The 18313-nt window shown below is 47.4% G+C and overlaps 2 protein-coding genes across 14 annotated transcripts in view; one reads left to right on the top strand and one right to left on the bottom strand.

The window, feature by feature from the left end:
- Positions 1-16599, bottom strand: part of focad (focadhesin) — a 35427-nt gene extending 18828 nt beyond the window's left edge. The window contains exons 1-12 of one of the 5 annotated variants that reach the window (XM_029118020.2): positions 15997-16599; positions 13439-13577; positions 13231-13305; positions 12941-13095; positions 11053-11151; positions 5864-5965; positions 5397-5628; positions 4824-5033; positions 4209-4296; positions 3729-3922; positions 3305-3565; positions 74-178 (exon numbers count right to left, since the gene is read on the bottom strand). In XM_029118020.2, the coding sequence (XP_028973853.2) occupies positions 74-178; positions 3305-3565; positions 3729-3922; positions 4209-4296; positions 4824-5033; positions 5397-5628; positions 5864-5965; positions 11053-11151; positions 12941-13095; positions 13231-13305; positions 13439-13495 (1578 nt within the window). In that variant the 5' untranslated portion in view covers positions 13496-13577; positions 15997-16599. Of the gene's footprint in view, positions 1-73; positions 179-3304; positions 3566-3728; positions 3923-4208; positions 4297-4823; positions 5034-5396; positions 5629-5863; positions 5966-11052; positions 11152-12940; positions 13096-13230; positions 13306-13438; positions 13578-13615; positions 14054-15709; positions 15815-15996 lie in introns of those variants that run through there. The other 4 variants (XM_029118022.2, XM_029118021.2, XM_029118023.2 and 1 more) reach the window with 4 other exon arrangements.
- Positions 14239-18313, top strand: part of mllt3 (MLLT3 super elongation complex subunit) — a 45869-nt gene continuing 41794 nt past the window's right edge. For 2 of the 9 annotated variants that reach the window (XM_010902881.4, XM_010902876.4), the window contains exon 1: positions 18095-18244. In XM_010902881.4, the coding sequence (XP_010901183.1) occupies positions 18233-18244 (12 nt within the window). In that variant the 5' untranslated portion in view covers positions 18095-18232. Of the gene's footprint in view, positions 14391-18092; positions 18245-18313 lie in introns of those variants that run through there. The other 7 variants (XM_010902880.4, XM_010902878.4, XM_010902877.4 and 4 more) reach the window with 6 other exon arrangements.

Genomic DNA, 18313 nt, shown 5'->3' with positions numbered 1-18313 from the left:
TCCACGGCAGGATCTGCCCAAGCGTTTGGGGATATGACTCAGCCTTTCACAACAGCCATGTGCAGTGCAGTACCTTGTGGGTCCCGAAGCTTGGCAACGAGTAAAGCACGGCATGGGACAGGCCCGGGTCACACTCCTTCCCCAGCTTAAACAACAGAACTGGAAGGAGGGATGGGACCTGCAGTGTGACAAGAGAGAGAAAGAGACAGAGGGAAGAAAGGGTGAGAGACGGAAGGAGAGAAAATTACAGGGGAGGGAGAGAGAGAAGGGAGGGACGAGTGACCAGAAGAAGGGGGAGGAAAAACAGGGGAAAGTGAGTGAGAATCCAAGGTGGGGGCACGCCTGCCTGGAGTACTTTATATGTATGGGCCGGGGTTGGGGCGGGAGGGGGGGCGACGTTCTACATTCTTGCCGAGTTCTTCTCACCCACATCATTACGGGCCGCGCTAAGCTGCAGGCTGTCACAACCGATCCATCTCGCCTACCGCTGCCACCCCCGCCGCCACGCAGCGCCGAGGAAGCTGCGGAGGAGCCGTCAGGGCTTTGGGCTTTGAAAGTGGCGTTCCAGCGCTGGTGTAGCCCTCCCCCCACCCTCCCCCCTTACCTCTATCAAGGAGCTCCCTGTTCCTTCCTTTCAGTCTCACTCACACTCTGTCTCCCCCCCCCTCCGCCCTTCTCCCCCTTCACCTCCCGTATTTTAAACATCTCACAGGCAGACAGACAGGCAGGCAGACAGACAGACAGGCAGGCAGACTGTTGTAAAGTAGCAGAGTCTTGGCCGGAGGCTCTTACCATTCCAAGACTCGTAACTAAGCTCTCCCTCTGCTCTTTTCAAACCCTAGCAGACAGGTAGTGCCTCTGGGGCAGGACAGATATACCTCTGCCAAATCAGCCTCAGCCCCGGAATCCTGATCCCAGGCCGCAGTAGAGAATACGGAGAATGAACTCGGACAAAGCGAATCTGGACTACAGAAAGCAATCAGGACAGCATGCATGGAGCAAGCCCATGCATGCCCCCCCCCCCCCCCCCCCAACCACCCACCCAGCCAGCACAGTGGCCAACAGCAGGCCCCAGGCCCCGAAGTTGCCAGACAGGAACTCCCTCAAGAAAGTAATTAGCGATGCACAACTGCGATCCGGTGAATTAAACAAAAATACACACGTGTTTGCTTGTTTTTGCCACACGAGAGCCTACCAGCAACCCAGGGAAGGGGATTGGTCCGCGGCATCCCCCTAAAACCACTCAGCGCCTCTCGAACCCCCCAGCCATGTATACGTGGTGTTTTAACCTCTGAACTATGACAGCGCAGGATTAACTCCTGGACTCCTGCGGGACGTCTGCCTCCCGCGGCCCCTCCTTGGGCCCTCCAGGAAAAGGGAGGCGGCCCTTGACCCCCCCCCCCCACCGACGGCAGGCGCCCCATCTCTTCCACCATCCATGACACGGCCAATTAACATGGTCTTTAGGACAACGTGGAATGATCTGGAATGTCAGCGACCTGTCGGGGCGTGCCTATGGAACGGCTGCATTCTGTCTTACTGTCAGTGAACCCGGACGTTCTTCATCCATCTTTAGAAGGACACGTTTTCACGACATGTCTTCACGCAACTCTGGACGCCAGGTGGTCGAGAAGAACTTAAAACTGGCTTGTCCAAACCGTTGAAATCAGGGGACAGAGAGTTCATTTGATTATAAACTATTGCCGTTGATGGCACACACAAAAAAAGAAAAGGTAATTAATCACGGTTGGTTGGCATGTTTTTTTCATGTCCAAATAAACTTTAAATGTCATCAAACCAGATTTCAGGAGATTTGGCAAAAAAAATTCGAAAAGGCTTTAATGAATGTTTAAAGAAAATTGAATCGTTGATTGCAGTTTATCTTGGTGCATAACATTTTCAGGCTGAGGAACCATCTAACAAAAATAAATTTGCTTCATAAAATAGCCCTTTTTCCATTCCTTCACAATGAAATTATATTTTGGGGGATTCATCTGAAATCAACCAACGGAAGAACAGTCGTTCCAAAGCAAAGTCATTAAAGCCACTCCGTGCATTCCTTCTCCCTCTTTTTCTTCCATTCTCTCTTTTTTTTTTTCTTCCCTTAATTTGTCCCTTCCTTCCTTCCGTCCTTCAGGGGATAGAAAAGAGGGGGAGAAAGGGGTCTTTCTCTGAGCCCACGTCCCTGTGTCGGCGATCCCTCTGCCACCGCTATACCTTCATTAGCATAACACGCTTATCGCTAGTCTTCGCCCCCACCTTGGATCATTGCCTAGCAACCCCAGCATCTGCTTGGCTTATCGTGGGGAGGTGGGGAGAATCGGAGAAAGTGAGAGGGCGGGAATTTTCTTTCCTTACCCAAAAATGTTTCCTGTTGCCTTTTAGGGGGAATGGCATTCTGTGTTCTTCAACACAATAATCAACCATTCAGTTACCATCCCAACTCTGTAATGTCATTAAATGCGCGTGAAACCACAGCGAGGCGACGCTAACAGAGTCCGCAGGATCCTGGTTCCGCACTCCCACACCACTCTAAGAGGATCCATGCAGCCAGTTGTTCTCTGTCAAAGATTACATCCTTGGTCCAGAGCCGCTAGGCCCTTCCATCCCATTAAGCACTGTAGTGCCTGGAGACACTACGAGCTAGCATTGTAGCGATAAGAAAGTGATTTGAACGGAGCCAACGCCAGCCTAGTGTGTTTAGAGATGTAAACCAGGCTAGGATGGGGTCTTCATTTAGCCCCTGAGAGATATGGGGGTGAGGAGAAATTAAGAAAAATGGATATGGGGTATCAACACACAAAAAACACCACCAATAACCCAAGCACACTAAACACTGCCCAAGCACACGCGTGCACTCGCGCACACAGTCACACAAGGAAATAGAATGGTTATTAAGGTACCAAGAGACCAGTCCCCACCCACCTAGCAGAACATTAGGCGCTCAGGGAGCAATTACAAAACCACGGACTACGGCGTCTAATGAGCGCTGCTAATAAGGATGCTATCCATTGTGATATTTCTTTATGGTCCAGAGCAGGCGACCCAATCTCCATTGTCAGATTTCCAGGGTTGCCTTTTGACAGGTGATATAGTTGTAACAGCAACCCGGGTTGTAAGAATGCAGAATTCCACGCCGCTACTACAGAGCCAGAATTTTTTTCAAAAACAAGCTAAATATCTGAACGTTATATTTGTGACCGATTAAGCTGAACTGCTTTTTGAAAAGAAGTTGAAGTGAAATGCTTGTGTGTCCTGCATGTGGATAGCAGTAAATTAAAGAGACGTGGTTTTAGCTAGCCACCTGCGCGGGGTCGGCCTGGGCGATGGCGGCAGCGGCCTTCAGTGCCAGGCGACAGACGTCCGTCTGGCCGGTGACCAACAGGTGAGCCACGACGAGGGTGACGGGAGAGGGGACGCGCTGGCACAGAGGAACGGCCAGGGTCACCGCCACGAGCCACTCGCTGGCCGCCACCGGGTCCCCGGTCACCCGGCGTAAGACCTGGGCGGTCACCAACACTTCGCCGGACCACGGGCTGAGAGGTAAGGCTAGCTGCGGAATGTTCTGGCACGGAAGACAGGAGAGAGGATTACTATTTCATAGCGTGGCATGAATAGACCAGAAAAACAACAGTGGAGGTTAATCCTGCTGCTAGTTTATTTAAAAACAATTATAGAACGTTTTCACAGGAAGGAATATTAACCCAAAAACAACAACATTTGTTTACCTCAGCAGGTCTGGAGGTCTCTCTCTGCGCCTCCTGCAGAAGACTCTGGGCCAGGCTCTGGTTGCGCGCGTGTGTCTGGGGATCCGTCAGGGGTTCCATGAGGGCAGAGCAGGAGAGGACCTGCAGGAGGGGCATCACCAGCAACACGGCCCCCCAGGGAGGGCTCTCACACTCAGGGGGGGTGAGTTTCAGAGCTGCAGGGAGGGAAAGACGTCAACGTTGTGGGGGATGGGGTGCCGGGTAGGTGGGTAGAGAGTGTGACACCCGGGCGATAGCGGCCACGTAAAATAAACAGCCCCGTTTAGACGTTATTGACCCGTTTAATCAACCCCGTTCTTCGCACGCATTTGGAAAGGAGTAAGGTAAGAGAATGCTGAGAGAAGGAAAACGAAAGAGAGAAAGAGCCAGAGAGGCACAGACAGAGGAACACAGAGGGAAGGGGACAGGGAGTGATATACAGCGGAGGCGCTCCTTAATTACCCAGGGTGAGTAGCCCAGTCTGCTGCGCCGCTGAAGCCTGGAGGAGGAGCAAAGCCAAGCCCACCATCATCTCCTCCACCGGGAACTCCTGGAAAAACACACACACCACGCTATTTATGGGAAGTGGGAATACAAACTGACAACCCCCTCCTGCTCCACACACACACACACACACACATACACACACACACACACACAGGGTCTGGAAGACGCAGGGATCGTAAGCACACTGAGCTCAAAAGATTCCCTCGCAGTCTCCGACCCCCAGAGGAATCCTTGGAGCTGTGTGCGCTCGCCGACCAAGGCTTTGAAGAGATTAGGATTGCACAGCCAGGCAGACTTGGATACACCGAGCGGGCAGTGTAGCAGAACCCTAACAAATCCACCACAGCCGCGGGGGCCGACAAACAAGCTATAAGGGCCGGCTGTGCTCTGTGTCCAGCGGTGGGGAAACGACTCACTCAAACCGAGACGCCGGCACCTGACGTTGGAGCGAAACACCCGTGCGACGTGTTTGGAACGAGGCTGTTCCCATTGGAACCCAGAAACAGGGTTGTCCTTGGGCAGCGTGTGAAGCCCCCCCCGCGAGCCCTGCGGTTCGTGTCGCCGGCTCACCTCGGTGCGGACGGGGATGAGCTGGTGCAGCAGTTGTAGCAGGGGTCTGCAGTCCCCGCTGAGCTCCAGGCCGAGCTGACAGGCGCACAGCAGCTGCAGGGCCAGCCGGGCCCTCTCAGTCCTCCATCGGCCCCCCAGGGCCCCCTCCAGGGCTGGGATCAGGGCCTCCACCAAGCACTGCAGCTCCAACATCGCCTCGACACTGTCAGCCTGAATGTGGAGACACAGGACAGGTGATCAGGGGCCCCAGCATAGCTGGGAATGACCACGGGACCTCTCGACGAGATGGGACATGCTGCTCACCATATGTCTGCCGCAGAGGAAAACACATTTTTTTGGGGGCGCGGGGGTCACGGAAGTAAAAGCGCTGAAAACGTATTTGCATTAAGCAAGCAAGCACGTTTATTCATACAGGAAAAATACTGCAGTTTTGGCAAGTACAGCCAACTATTGCAACAATAACATTGCGAGAACACAGCCGTGCCGCACCACGTCACGCTCAAGTCCACGTCCACGCTACACAAGCGGGCGTGCTTTCTGAGAATAAGAGGACAAGAATCCCTCTAGTCTCACCTGCATGTGAGGAATCAACTCATAAAGACAGGAAACCAGGCCGTGGCGCACCACAGGGCTCTGTCCCGAGTCCCCCTCCTGTTCTGGGTGGTGGGGGCGGGCCCCTGGCTGCGGGGGCAGTAGGACCGTAAGGAGGCTACGTTTGAGCAGGGCGTACCCAAGGACCCGCTGGGGCTCACAGTAGAGGTAACGCAGGAAGGGAGCCAGCACGGTCACGTACGCAGGCTCCGCCCTGCTCACAGACGGATGGACGGACACAGGTAGGATACTAAGTTAAAACACACCGCTGCACTCCCTAGTAAAATGTGACATTACAGAATACCTAAAGTACTACCCCCACATTGCCTTCAAGAACCGCCATCAAACAGGTGTACCAGCCGACAGCCGCGTATTGAGTTATTTATCAAATCGCACACGCGGGGCCTCAGGCGCCGATTTGGTCGAGGTAGGGAACCATAGGACTTCACCTGTCAACAGCCCGCTGGACGTAGTCGTCAATCTCCAGCAGCAGAACGGGCCAGCACTCGGGACGGTTCTCCAGCACGCTGATGTATGGATGAGGGTTACTCCTGTTAAGAATATTCATTCATTTACTGTTCTCTGCTTCGGGCTATCGGTGAGTGTGCATGTGAAGACGAGTAAATAATTCTGACAGAAGTGTGAACCCCACCCCCATACACTGCGGTACATCGGCTCAGAACTCAACGGGCCCTGTTCAAAAGTACTGCACTGCATAAGGAACAGAATGGTATTTGTCACCATGTCTCATTTTATGAGAACAGAAAAGACAATAATTCATCATCAATTATCACAATCATATATGAAGTTCATTATGAAGTTCATTTGTTTGACAGGGACGACGCAACGCTTTAAGGTTGCACATCTGTTTGAAAAGTGCCGGTCTGCTGTAGTTTAGCTTGAAAGTTAATGTGATACACATGCATGAATAAATAAAACACATGTGCTAAGAGGAAGAAACATCATAAATTGTCTACTGTGTGTGTGTTGGTGTGTGTGCCGGAGTATGAAGTACTTGCAGACGTCTGGCCTTGGAGACGTGACTGACAGAAGCTTCTGGGCCTCATCAACTAAGAGTTTGCCAGGCAGATGGCCTTCTGAATAACTTCTGAGGTCTAAATTATCCTAAAATGACTGCAGAATCCAGCCGTCAGCTTTATTGCCATCAAACAAACTATTGGCACATTAACATGTGGTGGGGTGGGGAGGGGGGGGTCCTGCACTGATGATTTTTGACATCTCTGTTATAACTCAATTGTTTTGCTTACTTACATATTAAAATATAAAGCACTTATTCAGTATTTTTTTTACATTGACAGTTTCCTGTAGCTAGCATATGCAACCACTAACAGTATCTGGGCCCAAAAAACTGCCTGGCAATCGGTGTAATAGGATGTCACCTTGTTGCCCGGGGGCAGGACCCCAAGGGGCAGAACAACATTAACAGGAGGAGCACCAACACCACAGACGTCCCTTCCTAAGCTAATGGTTGCCCTCGCCATTCACCCCTGCATTTCCCCTTCCATCGAAGGGGAAAAGCTGGCGCCAGGCAGGCTGTGCTACAATTTGGCCACTGGCCAAACTGGCAAACGGCGTTCCTGCCCCCAACCAAACCCAGAGGACGTTCCATTAGAATGTCAGATGGTCCTCCAAAAAGTATTGGGAAGTGCAAACTGTCTTTTAGCGGCTTCAGAGATGTAGGTGAACTTCGAACACCTGTGGAACTGAAGAGGCCATAAACACCTTCATGGGAAAAAAAAAGTTTTCCGCGATTACAGAAAGGAGAATCCGGCCTCCGGCTCTTTAGAATTAAAGAGGTTTTTGAATGAGCTCGGTTAGGCTTAAATCTCAAGAGAGACTGAATACAAAAATCGGGCTGAGTTTAAAACAACACAGAGACTTCGAGTATGGGGGGAGAGACTCTGTCTGCAGACAGGCAAGCGTGATCTTGACCACAGCCCCACCTCATCCATCGCATCACTGAGCCCTCCCGACGCCAGAGGAAAGCCAGCCTCTCCCTCCATCCCCTGCGAGAGTGACTGACCAACACGTCTGCCAGAGATCTGGGGGAGTCGGGCATCCCCCTTAGCCTCCCACCATCGCCGCCCTGTGTCCAGTGACACTATCTGTCTGCCCATCTCTGTAACCCTCTCCTCGGGTTTCCCCCAGGCTTTTCTTGGCCTCCAGTTCAATGTGGCCCATCCGTCAGGTGTTCTTTCTCTCCAGACAGGCCAGACTGACCTACCATTGCCTGCTGTCGGACCCAAACAATGGCGGGGGGCAGGAAGCTGACAAGACTGACCTCGCGACCTTGTCCTTGTTGAACTGGTAGTTCACTGGCAGGGGCAGAAAGGGACGTTTAAAGGGACTTGCCGTTCCAAAATAAAGGTTTATCTGTATGTTTTGAAATCTCAGTGTTCTTTGGGTGATGTGCTGTTTTGGGTTTGCGCCCAACCTCTATTCTGAAATCATGCGAATCAACATAGTTTACAAAGGTTGAGGGCCAATTTACTTTTTGATTTTGAAAGTTATTGGTTGGACCTGAGCTAATTTAGACTTAGATTGAGTCTTTTTCTATTATATTTCTGTTTTGAGTAAACAATTTTATTTCACAATCATAAAGTTTGGTTGAAGAATCCTAATTTAAATTAATGAAACTCTGGCACTGACAAAACAAAATGTGAAAAACTACAAGGGGGTGTACACATTCTATAGGGAATGTATGGCTGAAATAACAACTGTAAATACAATTATAGTGCCCATCTTTAACATTCATTTGGAACTGCAGCATAAAGCAGTACCTATCCACACAACGGATGCTTTGCAATCTGGACACATCACCACAATAGAGCTCTGGAAACATCTAACTTAAATGCTTAAATGCTGAACTGTCCCCTCAACTTTCCCATTGACTTTGAAGGGTCCCTTTAAAAACCCACCTGTCTGAGAATGTGTGCAGGTTACACTGACTGCTAGATGAACCTAGAAGACACAAAAGGAGGTGGGGGTTGGGAACAATGGGGCCTCACAGGGGGGAACATTTTCAGATGCAAATTAGCTTCAGTGCCACAGTCGAGTCTGAATTGGAAATCGGCTAAATCCACCAGAGATGCAGCTGAACTGAAGGCTGTCGGGCTAGGAGGAACCGGAGAGGTCGAGATGTGCAGCCAGACAAACAGGACCAGGATGTGGTCCTGGGAGAATGTGGCCCGTTCTACCGTGAACTGCCTGAACCCGTCCCCCCTGCACAAACACACCGGCCCGCTGGGCAGCTAAGTGGCTTAGTGTCTCGGTGGCAGATTGCGCCGGGCGGCGGCGGCGGGCAGACAGTCAACAATGGGCACCTAGTGGGCATCCTCCATTAATCCCGGGAGCATTATCAGCCCGGACGGCAGTGCCAGGCACGTCCAACCAATGGCGGAGAGAGGTGCACATTCATCCTTTCACCAGGGACTGACACAGAGCAGGGGAGGGGAGGTGGCGGAGGAGCCACCCATGTGGAGAAGGATCCAGAGAGGAGGGAGTGTGAGAGGGAGAGAGAGAGAGATAAGGGGGACATGGTGAAAAAAGTAGAGGGGGGACGGACGATAGGCCTAGGTCAGCGTCTTTCCCCGGCACTCTTTAAGTGATTACAGAGGTGTCACGATCCTGGATGAAGTGTGCATCAAAGGCCGTGGTGGCGTTCTCTCTCTACAGGCTGTGGAAATAGCATCCATTTATTTTCCCGGGTATATCCAAGAGATGCCAAGTATTGACTTTCCTTCCAGAAGAGTTAGCCCACCCCGGTGCTTCATACCCATTCCTTGTGAAAGAAAAAAAAAATCATCCCTGGTCCATCCCGGAGAGTTGTGTTCTGGCTAGCTGGCTCGATTCGGGTGTGCCTACATTTTAACTGATCTAGAATCTGTTCTCATTTTAACGTAAGTACATGTACGGGTGTGGGGGGGGGGGGGGGGGGGGGCTGGTGCTAGGTCAACACTCCTATTAGGACCAGAGTGTGGGTAGATGCTGGCCCTATTTGCACCACCACCATATCCCTCATCCCATAGGCGACGTCTGAGGTGTCAGGGTTGACCTTCCATCAGTTCAATGTTAAATGAAATCTTAACAGCCCATCAGAGGAGGCGGACGTACCCCGACTGAGCCACTCATAATTACCCACCGGAAGCCCCAGCCAGAGGACAGCCCTGCTGAAGGGTCTGGACGTTAACTCACTAGAAACTCTCCATGTGGAAATGTGTCGCGTGGTCACACAATCGAAGTTAGAGGATGAAGTACTTGGACCTCACAACGACAGAACAACTGAGATAACACAGAAGTACTATTATAATGACCTCATACTCGTGAAAGACGAGCAAGACGTTTGCTGATGTACATCCGTAGCCATTTACTGACTTCAAAGCGTATCTTCTAATGAACAGAATCACTATGAGATTGTTGACGCATGTCCAAAACTAAAATGTCACATCTATAATTTTACAACATATAAATGGGCAGGTGATTTGTCAAACATGCAAGCGCTGGAATTATGTGTGGGGAATGACAGATCTTGTAAATAATCCTGCATCCACAGAATCCTACAAGTAAATGTGTATGGTGTGAAGTTATTTTTGAAGTGGCCATATTGTGGAAAAACGTCTCCTTGTGTTCTGGGTGAAAATGTCAAATCTGTCATCTCTGCAGTTTTGACAGCCGTTCAGGATTAGCACACAAATTTGCAGACTTACTGACAAGGAACCACGTTTTTGGTTTGGCTAGCAATTGTTTTTCATTGAAAAATGCATTGGACACAGTATCAGCTTTTGGTTTTACCTTGACAGTCAGTTTGTGATCTTATTAGAACATTATTTGTGGAGTTACCTGAGGTGTGTGAGGAACAGAAGAATACAGCAATGCCAAGGGTTTAAACGTGCGGTAAGAACAACTGACTATTATGCGCCGCGCTGACAAGACATGATCACAGCTCCACCAGAAAAGAGGTGATCCTCACACTTCAAAAAAAATAATCTGGCATTTGTATGCCTTATTTGACTGTAAAATGAAGAGAGGTTGAGTTTTTTTCTGAAAAAGCAGTGGGACACATTCAAAACCATGCTGCAGCAATACATGTGTACCAGAGGTAGCAGACCAGACCACTGGACCAACATTTGTATATGATTTTATTACTGGGGAATATAGTATTATATTCATGTATTGCTAAACGAGAGCTTAAGACTTGAGCAAGAGCAAACAGCAGCTATGAATCTCCCTGTCTCGTCACTCTGGAGGTTGGAGTGTTTGGCCGTTCCTTTGAGGACAGTGTTACACAAGGTAGTGGTGATTTCTTTCTTATTTATTTACATATTCATTTTGAGACATTTTATGCTATACTACATCAAATATTAAAGGGACTACGCATAGAAAGTGTTTCTGTTTCTAAACGGGAAAAACTATACGTACAAATATTTAATCTGAGTATTTACACTTTAACCTCAAATAGTAATTGATCGATTTCAAATACAAAATTGAGCACTGCAAAGCCAAAAGAAAAAAAGAGAATGATTCACTGTGACAATAATCACGGAGTGCACTGCCCAAATACGTGTGCCGGAGTTCTAAATGGCTGACATAAGAACATGTATAATTGAAGTTGACAGACCTGATGGCGTAGGGACAAGAAAAGGCCCTTCCTTTGTCTCTCTGATCCGCTTGCATCTGGAGGAGCCTTCCTATGACCTTTATCAAACCCTGCACGTTCCTGTACCCAACAACAGAAGAAAATTTAGAACCAGGGATACCAACAGGTAAAATATGTCATGCTTATATTTATCCTGTTTCCTACACATACAGCACAATGGGTTGGAAAAGTGTTTTGGTGTAAAATGAAAATAGTTTTTTTTTGCCTATCCTAATTCCCCCTGAGATAGACTCGGAGAGCAGGTTCACAGCCTGGCGACAAACGAAGCAAATACGAGGGCAGATTGACAGATCACTTTGTCTGATTGGGGGACTCACTAACCACTGGGCTAACTGTTGCCATTTATCCATCTATGTAGCCAGGCATGCATTGTTCACTAGCCGGCCACTGGCCCGACAGGGACTGACCCAGTCTCATAGCAGTCTACCTACCAGCTAACAGACCGCTGACCAACCACACCAACTCTACTTGAATGGGGACAGAAACTCACACACATGCACACACCCAGACGGACACACATACACACTCAGTGTAATATCTATGTACATACTATAATTACATCACGGCTGCTATAGTTGTAATACTTCATATACAAACATTTGTCTCATACAGCAGGCGGTCAAGATTTGTCATTTGACTTGTGTACTCTGTGTTGACTATTAAACTGAAATCCACTGTACATTATCTATCTAATCTATAGCGCGCAAATGGACATCAAGGTATTTGTGAGTGATCAACACTGGCCCAGAGAGCCTTTTACAAACACGCTGTCACTTATGCTCTGTTCTGACAAAAAAAACATAAGAGACCTCCTTACATTGAGAACAGAGTCTGAGTCAGTGTGACCGAATGACATCCCTGTGTTCTGAAGACTAGTGGAAGTGCTGTGCATTTACACAGCGGCATTAGTCAGCGCACGCCATAAAAGCAGAGGCCAGGAAAGGTCACAAGCTGTTTGGCGTTCCATTTCCTGCTGCGACGGCCATTACCTAAGCACGATCAATAGCTCAAAGTCAGCAGCAGCAACGGCCTGGCTAGCTGTTAGGACAGTGTGTCCCCTCCCCAGTGAAAGGACTTGGTTGCCACCTCATTACGGAGAGAGCTCCCATGGTGTTTCCGAGCGATGCAATGGAACCGGGCGTTGTGCCCAGCTTTAAATATCCCACCTTTTAAAATTGTGTTGACCTGATGACGAACCAGGTAGTCAAAAAATATATATATGCAAAAAAAAAACACGCATCAAGATTAAACACTTAATTTAGCATACACAGTGTTGCTCAAACTCCCAGAGTTGTACATTTTTTGGTTTGATTATCATCAGAGGTGGAAAAAGAACAGAGTACAAGGACTCAACTGGGTTCGGCTGTGTTCACCACTTTAGGGAAGTATCTAATTATGATCTAAGTAACCGGGTAAAAGGGAGTTAAAAACTAACCAGTGATCAATCAAATAAAAAGGAATAGTGTTAATGTCCACTTAATGTCAGTGGTTAGTTATGTACTCCGTTTCTCTGGTCATTTTGGAACTTATTCAGGAACTTTCCAAAACTGGTGAACACAGCGAGTACTTTTACAGCCTCTGATTATTACATTCAGCTGTGTAGTACCAGGGACCAATACTAGGTCGCAATCGGAAGGCCCTAGGGCGAAGTTAAGGAAACCCTGGCGTAGCACGATAAACTGCAGAATGGCATGAATGTCCTTATCAGCCCTACACCACAGGGGGGGGGTGCATGTCTGACAGGATGGATAAGATCGGGACTTCGTCTGGGCGTGGGGGCGCCGTCGACCACCTCAGGACACAGCCGAGGCAGTGTACGAGTGTGACTCCGCGCTACGGTGCGTTTTACCTGGCGGAGGGCAGGAGGTTGAGGGCACTGTTCAGTACGTAGTGTAGGTCGGCGTGGTCCTGCTCGACCAGAAGCACCAGGGCGTCGCAGCAAGCCGAACGCACCGCGGCACAGTCACTGCAACACTGCTCCCAGAGAGCCTCCGCAGCCGGGCCCTGTCAGACACACGCGGCATCGGTGGTGTTCTTTAAGGTGGATCAGTCAGGGACAAACGGTACAGGAACGACGCCCGGCTTTAACTGTAAAACATGGCCGACGCTTACATACAAACGCCACAGTCCAACACCTACCCGGGTGGAGGATGGGTCAATCCTTTCATTCTGACCCTTCTCTTTCAGCACAGCCGCGATAAGACTTCTGACCGTCTGCAGGCATGGAGAAGACAGGTTTACCACAGAGTGTTATCCAAGGCTTGTAATAACACGACCGCGCGGTTCCTGGCCCTTAGTTCGTCTTAATCCAAAGGGTGTGAGGAAACTAATGAAATTGATACTCTACCTGGGCTTGAACAAGAGGGCTGGGAAAGTCAAATCGCTCTTTCAAAGTCCCACTCATCGTCTCCAGTCATGCCTGTGTGGACACGAGAGAAATACTCCAGTTTACGAGAACCTCAATCTCCTGTGGCAAGTTGCTGCCCCTGTCGGAAAACAAGTAGACAACAAAACGAAGGATTACCGAAAGAGGACGCCGGGAGAACCAACAATGTTGGCATGGTTTCAAAGAGAACATTTGTTTTAAGGGACACTTTTACTCCCATCTCCCAGCAGACATGAAAAGCTATGAAACAACGGAACCGCTCAAAGACTGATACCGCCTCCGGGCATCTGCTGTGTCACGTACAACTACCCCACCGAAGTGTTAACCGACAATGAGGAACAGACCCTTAGCAGGTACCGTACGAACACAGTGCGCCCCTTTGAAATAGGACCCCTGCCGCTCTGACAGGTAACGCAGCCGCCAAACCCGTTTCACATTAATTCAATACATTATTCACGAGACGCCTTCGAAAGCAGACAGGCGACGTGACCCCGGGGCCTGCTCGCCCGTTGCCACTCTGAAACGACGACCAGCTCGGGGTGGGATGTCGTCCCACTACAGCGAGACGACGGGGCATAGAGGACGGCTGACGGGACTGACCCACCAGATGGCTGCTGTCAGGCCTCACGTCGGCTGCCTGGCGGACAGCCAGAGGGGGATCTGTACATGCTGGCTGCATGAGATTCTGAACAGAGGCGAGTGGGGGGGGGGGGTACGAGAGACAATGTTAGCCCCTCCCTCCAACCACACCCCAAACCAGCCCCACCCGCTCCCCCCTCCGTTACAGGGCAGATAAGTGACAGGCCAATAGTGTGCCACAGACCCTCTGTGTTACAGACCCTGACATAACATTCACCGTCATCGACCTGACACGGCAGGAATATTCACACTACTGGAGCCCCACGCTTCTGAGGTAAGGCTCTCGTGTTCTACGCCGAAACTAGACTTGTGACGACCGCCTTCGACAAGTGTGTTTTTACGGTTAAAACTGCCTGCGGGCCGCCTTGGTGAACGGACGTTGGCTTAGTGCGTGAAAGAAGATAAAACCCACCTGTCATATCCTGTCAACGTCAATTGACTGATCGCAGTGTTCTCACAGTGCACAGGGCGCTTGGTTATATGAAATGCCATTTTGCTTTTCAGGAAATGTTTAAATGTTGCCTTGGTTGTTGTGTGAAATGTTAGTGGTGAATGAGAGACGGGGGGGGGGGGGGGAGTAAGGCAACTTTCAGTCTTTAACAGTGGAGAAATAAAGGTTGCTATTGTTGAATTAGTCCTTAGGCGTGGATTGACATGATAACCAACAGAATAACCTTGCTCTAGCCTACTCTGTCTTTGTCAACCTCTGATGTTCAGTTTTAAAAAATTTATTCTATTTCACTTGTGGTGCACAGCACATTTTCCAACTAAAAGAAGGCCAATAGTCAGCGAAACACGTAAATGAAACTATTCCAGAGGATTCTAGACTGCCTTTACCTTGTCCTCTAACAATATAGATAGGCCTGTACTGCTAGCTCGGCATTGCTAGTGTAGAGACAATGAGACATTGTTTAAATGGTCCACCCTGTCCCTCTGAAAGTGACAGTCCTGACGCTTGTGGATAGAATAACTGACCACTGCTTCTTCCTTGTCTTCCAAAACAATGTAGTAACTGGTTAAAGACATTTTATTGGACACTCTTTACATTTTCAATAGGACAGCAACATTTAATTTCAATTAATCATTAACTCTACCCACACTGTGACATTTACATTATTAGGGAGCTATCTTGCTGTACAAGACACAAAAAAAATATTTTATGATGATGAAGATTCATTTTCTGATAGGAAGTTACAGTATGTTCCCCTAATGCTTGAAATGCATAATATATGGAGCTATACTGATACTATCTAGGTATTATCAAGCTTGCTGCAGCTAACTTCACTACACAGTAGCATTACGTCCTTCGCATTTTCAACAAAAGCGGGCTTGATAACTCTTATAGTTGTTGCATTTTTAGAGCACACTATCAAAACGTAGGTGTAAAGTAAGTCATAGAGAGGTATTGAGGATTTGGCAAGCTTACTAACCAAGTAAGTTTTAGCTGGCCACTGTTGAATAGCCAATAATAGCAATGCTAGCTAGCTTACAGCACTTGCTGCAACATCACTGTTGCGCGCGAAAGCTTCGCTATTCCAAATCCAGATAAACACAACATGCAACATTTATAACGTATATATGCTTATTACATACCGTAATACTGATTAAACGTTTTAATGACGTTAAGCCAATATCTATCAACAGCTAATCTGAAAAAAACTTCTGTGTAACTCCCTCTCAGAACAGCCTAACACAAGCAACTACGGTGTGCAGTAAGGGCAAAAGATTGTGAAAACGCAATGAAATAATTGAGAACTGATTTCATTAAAACATTTTTGAAAACTTAATTAAGATGAATTTAAATAAATTGCTATTTTTCTTTCAGACATATGGTAGTATACACACATATAAACAAATAAGAATTTGGATCTAGACCTTACCGATGAGATGAGGCTAGGAGGACAGTTCAGAGAAAGAGGACGATAAATCGGGGTCACTGGATATACATACTGTGCTTCCTGTAACACCAACTTGGCTGAAGAAACCAATAAAAAAATAAAAAATAAATGTCACTCAAGTGTGAATATAGTAGCAACAACAAAGGAGTGTGGTGGATTGCTTCTTTTCAACATGCAAGATGATTGCTAAGTTATTTTCTACTGCATTATATGAGGCTTATCGTTAAAAGGAAATAATTTTACAAATGCAGTTTTTGATAAGACTACGTCCAAGTTTTCAAGGAAATCCAGTTGTGAAGAAATGTATCTGTTCTCTTCAAATCTTCAAAGAACTGTGTTGTAACCTTGAATAAAGTAAGATAATTGCTAATGAAAATAATTGAATTTCTGACACCAGCAATTGTAAATGTGCTCCATGAGGGGTATGGCCAGGTGTTGATAATTATTCAAGAAAAACATTTGAAAATGTAAAACCAGTGCTCCTTTTGAATTAGTTTTGTCATTATAACAAATGTCAAGGACACAATAAAATACTAAAATGGAATTTGCAAGTTAATGTAGCCAAAGCTGGCTCGGTTAGGAGCGCTTTTCTCTGGACTTCCTGTTTTGACAGACCAATGAGAAGTCAGTCCTAATTCATCCTGCCAAGGAGCTTTGGTTTGGCACTGCATGCGCCATGACCTCTGACCTGTGCAATATAGGTCACCTTTGTGTCCTTGTGTCCACTCTCCAGAAGTTATGAGCTGTCAGCTTATGTCTCCACCTGACCGGATCCTCAATGCACTCATTATTAACTTTTAAACAAAAATCCACGTGTTCAAGCAGAAGCAACATTTAGGTCCAACATCAGTGTTTAGATTAGATTCAACTCCATTGTCATTGAACAGTACGAGTACAGTAAAACAAAATGCAGTTAGCATCTAACCAGAAGTGCAAATAGAAGAAGGCAGGAAATGTACGAGTATTAAGTATAGTGTATGTTTCAAGAGAAATGTATATATGTGCAATGAGGGCAAATACAGCGCAAAGGTATATAAAAACAATAGATTTTTGAATGTGGTATGATTGGTCAGTTGTGAAGTCCAACACCTTATGTTCATGTTGGGTTCTGACACTGATTCAACTGAATAACATAAATCTATTGATAGCAAGTTGAATCTGAGCCCTTTCACTGAGAATGTGTTGTATTCATTCCCATCATACAGGATGTCTTTTTACGCAGCACCAGAGTAGCTTTTCAGAGTCAAAATCAAGGTATTTAGTTCAAAGGATACAACTGAATGCTGGAATTGAATAAGAATAGTATGTGAATATTTGTGTAGTTTAAGGCTAATAGTATGTTGTATGTTTTGATATGGGTGTGGCATTAATAGATCTATATGTATATAATCCTTATCTTGATAGGCTAATAAAGGATATTAAAATAAATCCAATAGCAGAGGACATTACATTTTTTTTCATAAACCGGGTGTTTTCATATCTGAGTGCTGATTTGCTGAAAGCTGTGGTGTATGAGAAGGTATAGCACAGGCTGACATAACACAACTAAATAATGTATAATACCGCAAAAAAGATTCTAAGGGGTTTAAGGTGCATGGCCATTCTGGAGCCTGCTATAGGCCATACCCATCTTCCTTATTGCTAAAATGTTACAGCATCATGTGACTGAATCAAAAACTATAAGCAGTATTATTATTATTATTATTATTATTAAATGCTCCAGTCTACACTTGCAAGAGTGCAAAGTGTTTACTTTTCTGTTGTCTGTACTGTTCTATGCTTGGAAGCATGTATGTAATCAGTTGCCTGTGGGGGACGTTGTGATGCTGGTAACAGATCACTCGACCATTCCATTTGATCTATTATAGAGCTAGTACACCTGATTCAGTCTCATCAGTTCCTTCAATATGTCGTTCAGGTGAGCCAGTTCAGAGCTGTAACAACATTGTGAAAGGTCTGGGGGTCCCGGAGGAGAGGTTTGAGAACCAAAGCGCATTGGTCTGCGCGTGTGCGCTGTCTCATTGGTTCGCTTTCCCCCTACTGTGTCTGCGGCTCTAGTCAGTGCACAACAGCGCATGCGTTTTACTTTGCTCTTCAGCCTTTGAAACTCGGGGTTGAGTTCAATTAGAGAGACCATGTCCGCCATCAGCCATCTGCACTCTATCTTCTCATTTAAAACAAATTCTCAATGAAATAGCGGTAGCACGCGGCCTCGAGAATGGCCACATCGGTGAGTACACTGATCGCGACCATGCTTAGCCAGGGTGTGTTGCACGGTATTGTTTTCTTTGCTCGAAGA

This window comes from Esox lucius, chromosome 24 (assembly GCF_011004845.1).
Source record: "Esox lucius isolate fEsoLuc1 chromosome 24, fEsoLuc1.pri, whole genome shotgun sequence".
Taxonomy (NCBI): domain Eukaryota; kingdom Metazoa; phylum Chordata; class Actinopteri; order Esociformes; family Esocidae; genus Esox; species Esox lucius.
This window is presented reverse-complemented; position numbering and strand designations above follow the sequence as displayed.